This window comes from Cyprinodon variegatus, unplaced genomic scaffold (genome assembly GCF_000732505.1).
Source record: "Cyprinodon variegatus isolate N-32 unplaced genomic scaffold, C_variegatus-1.0 Scaffold288, whole genome shotgun sequence".
Lineage (NCBI taxonomy): Eukaryota > Metazoa > Chordata > Actinopteri > Cyprinodontiformes > Cyprinodontidae > Cyprinodon > Cyprinodon variegatus.
Window position 1 is genome coordinate 624,142 of NW_015150741.1, and position 2,423 is coordinate 626,564.

Genomic DNA, 2,423 nt, shown 5'->3' on the forward strand with positions numbered 1-2,423 from the left:
TGGTTCGGCTGGTTCTAGTGAAGCTAACAGAGGAGAAGCTGTTGTTTAAAGGGGGGGCATCTGAGGCACTGCTTAATCCAGGGAGGTTTGAGACAAAGTTCATTTCTGAAATTGAAGAGTAAGTGTCCTTTTCTTTTTCTAGATTCTTTTTTAATAAGATCACATCTAAACTTTTATTAACATCTATGGAGTGGTTTTTTCCCGTTTGTTCAGGCCTGACAGAGGTCTGGAAAATGTCCAAAAGATTCTGACCAAACTGGATTTAAAGTGGGATTTGGTTGATGCCTGCGTTGTGCGACTTGTCTGTGACACCATCTCCTCACGCTCTGCTCGTCTCTGTGCTGCTGGTTTGGCAACAATCGCCAACCGTATTCGTGTCAACCGAGGGCTAGACCACCTGAAGACCACCGTAGGAGTGGATGGGACAGTGTATAGAAAACATCCCAAGTAAGAGAAAAGATGACATACTTAATAATAATAAGTTATTTTTTTTTATCACTTTTTAGATTTTTATTTTGTTGCAATACTGTGGCACCATTTCTTCTAGCTAAGACTGTAAAATGCTAATATTTTCTCTTAATCTGTTACCGTTTTATACATGTGGCAACCATACTGGTTTTTAGGGTCGGTGCTAGTGAGAAAAGTAACCACTCTTCAAGTCAGAGTTTTGACTTATTTTTTTCTTAGAACTTCCATATTTTGATTAAAAAATAAATAAATAAAAAAAAAACAGAAGGGAAAATGGGATGCATAGAGAAACTAATGACTATTTACCCATTGACTACCTGCCAAAGGAGGGGAAAGTCTACGTTCTCTGCAGACATATCAGTCAGTCAGTCAGTCAACCAATCAATCAATCAGGCTGCACGACTTTAGTCCTGCCTATGAGTGAACATATAACAGGAGACTACAAACCAGTTCTTCGCTTACGAAAACTGTTATACAATATCCCTTTTAAGTAAAATCTGATGTCATTCCAGAAGAAACTCGCAACATGTGTAGTGAATACATAATAGGGTTGTAACATAACTGGGTGTGCTGTGAACATTTTTTTTGTTTTTAATGGACAAAAGTCCTATGAGCCTATAGGCCTATTTAAAATACAAAATAGGCTCATTGGTCTTTAGTCCAAAAAAAAACCTAATAGCCTGGAGGCCTTTTTATAATACAATCAAACAAAATAAGTAAATGGATTGAGATTCACTTTTTTATTGTCATATACACTTCAGTGCAGGCAACCAGGTTCTGTGAAACACAGACATCATCAGTTCTCAGGTGAATATATGCACTATTAATTAAACTTCACAATAACACTATAACAATGTAGATTTGGTCAGCTTGCATGAACCTGAGTCACTGTGTTTATCTCACACGTGACTATTAGCTCCAAAATCCTTTTACACAAATCATAAGGAAATTATTATTTTATTATACCATTACACAAAGAACCCAAGATCAAAATAACACTCTAAAATACTATGTAACGTTAGACTGCATGAACAGATATTAAAATGCGCTGACGGACCATGCTCTTACTTTGAGCTACAGGCAGGGTGCCCCGCCTGGTTACAGGGGTTCAAATTTTCAGGTGCGCTCTGACTTGTGGAGATAAACTATGTAAATTTACTAATCTGCTGCCGTACGCGCATACCCCGCTCTAGCTTGCTTGACGTTGCCATGACAATTTAACTTCCATGAACTTGTGTTGATTAGGCCTCAAAATAATTAAATTAAAATCCAAATACACGTAATAGAAAAACCAAAAAAATCAAAATAATTTCTCAAAATATTCATAAGAAATGTTTAAATAGTGCAAAGTGTTTTTAATACTTTTTTTTTTTTAAATATCCCTCTCGCCACTAGGGGGTTCTTCAGTTTGTCACAGAAATGTCACTTTCAATAATGTTTTGCCGTTTCTTAAACAGCTCATTTTATCAACTTAATGACTGTTGTGATCTTTTACTGGGAGATAGAACTTGATGTTGACCTTTAAACAGTGAAATTCAATGTTTTATTTTTTTTTAATGGACCCCAGAGGAAGGGAGTGCAAACCAAAATGTCTCTAAACAAAAACAGTTCATATGTTACAGTCTAAAATACTTTTGAGTCTCTTAAAATCTGTATCTATTTGTTTTCAGTTTCAGTGATGAGCTCCAGGCAGCAGTGCGCCTCCTAGCCCCCAAATGTGAAATCAGCTTTCTTGTCTCAGAGGACGGAAGTGGAAAAGGTGCTGCCATGGTTGCAGCTGTGGCTCAGCGACTGGCTGTCCAGTCACACCTCTTGGACGACAGTGATGGAGAGGACGAAGATGAGGAGGAGGAGGACGAAGAAGATTATTGAGAGCTGGCTATTTAAGACATTTTTAAAAGTTACAGCCAAAAAAAAGTTTATTTTCTATTCACTTTAAAGTGTCGCTTTGTAAA

General features: G+C 37.2%; 1 protein-coding gene across 1 annotated transcript in view; it reads left to right on the forward strand.

Annotated features, from left to right (window-relative positions):
- The window catches only part of LOC107090296 (glucokinase-like), a 12,425-nt gene extending 10,002 nt beyond the window's left edge, over positions 1 to 2,423 (forward strand). The window contains exons 4-6 of the mRNA XM_015383603.1: positions 2 to 118; positions 214 to 447; positions 2,139 to 2,423. Coding sequence (XP_015239089.1) covers positions 2 to 118; positions 214 to 447; positions 2,139 to 2,340 — 553 coding nt within the window. The 3' untranslated portion in view covers positions 2,341 to 2,423. The remainder of the gene's footprint in view (position 1; positions 119 to 213; positions 448 to 2,138) is intronic.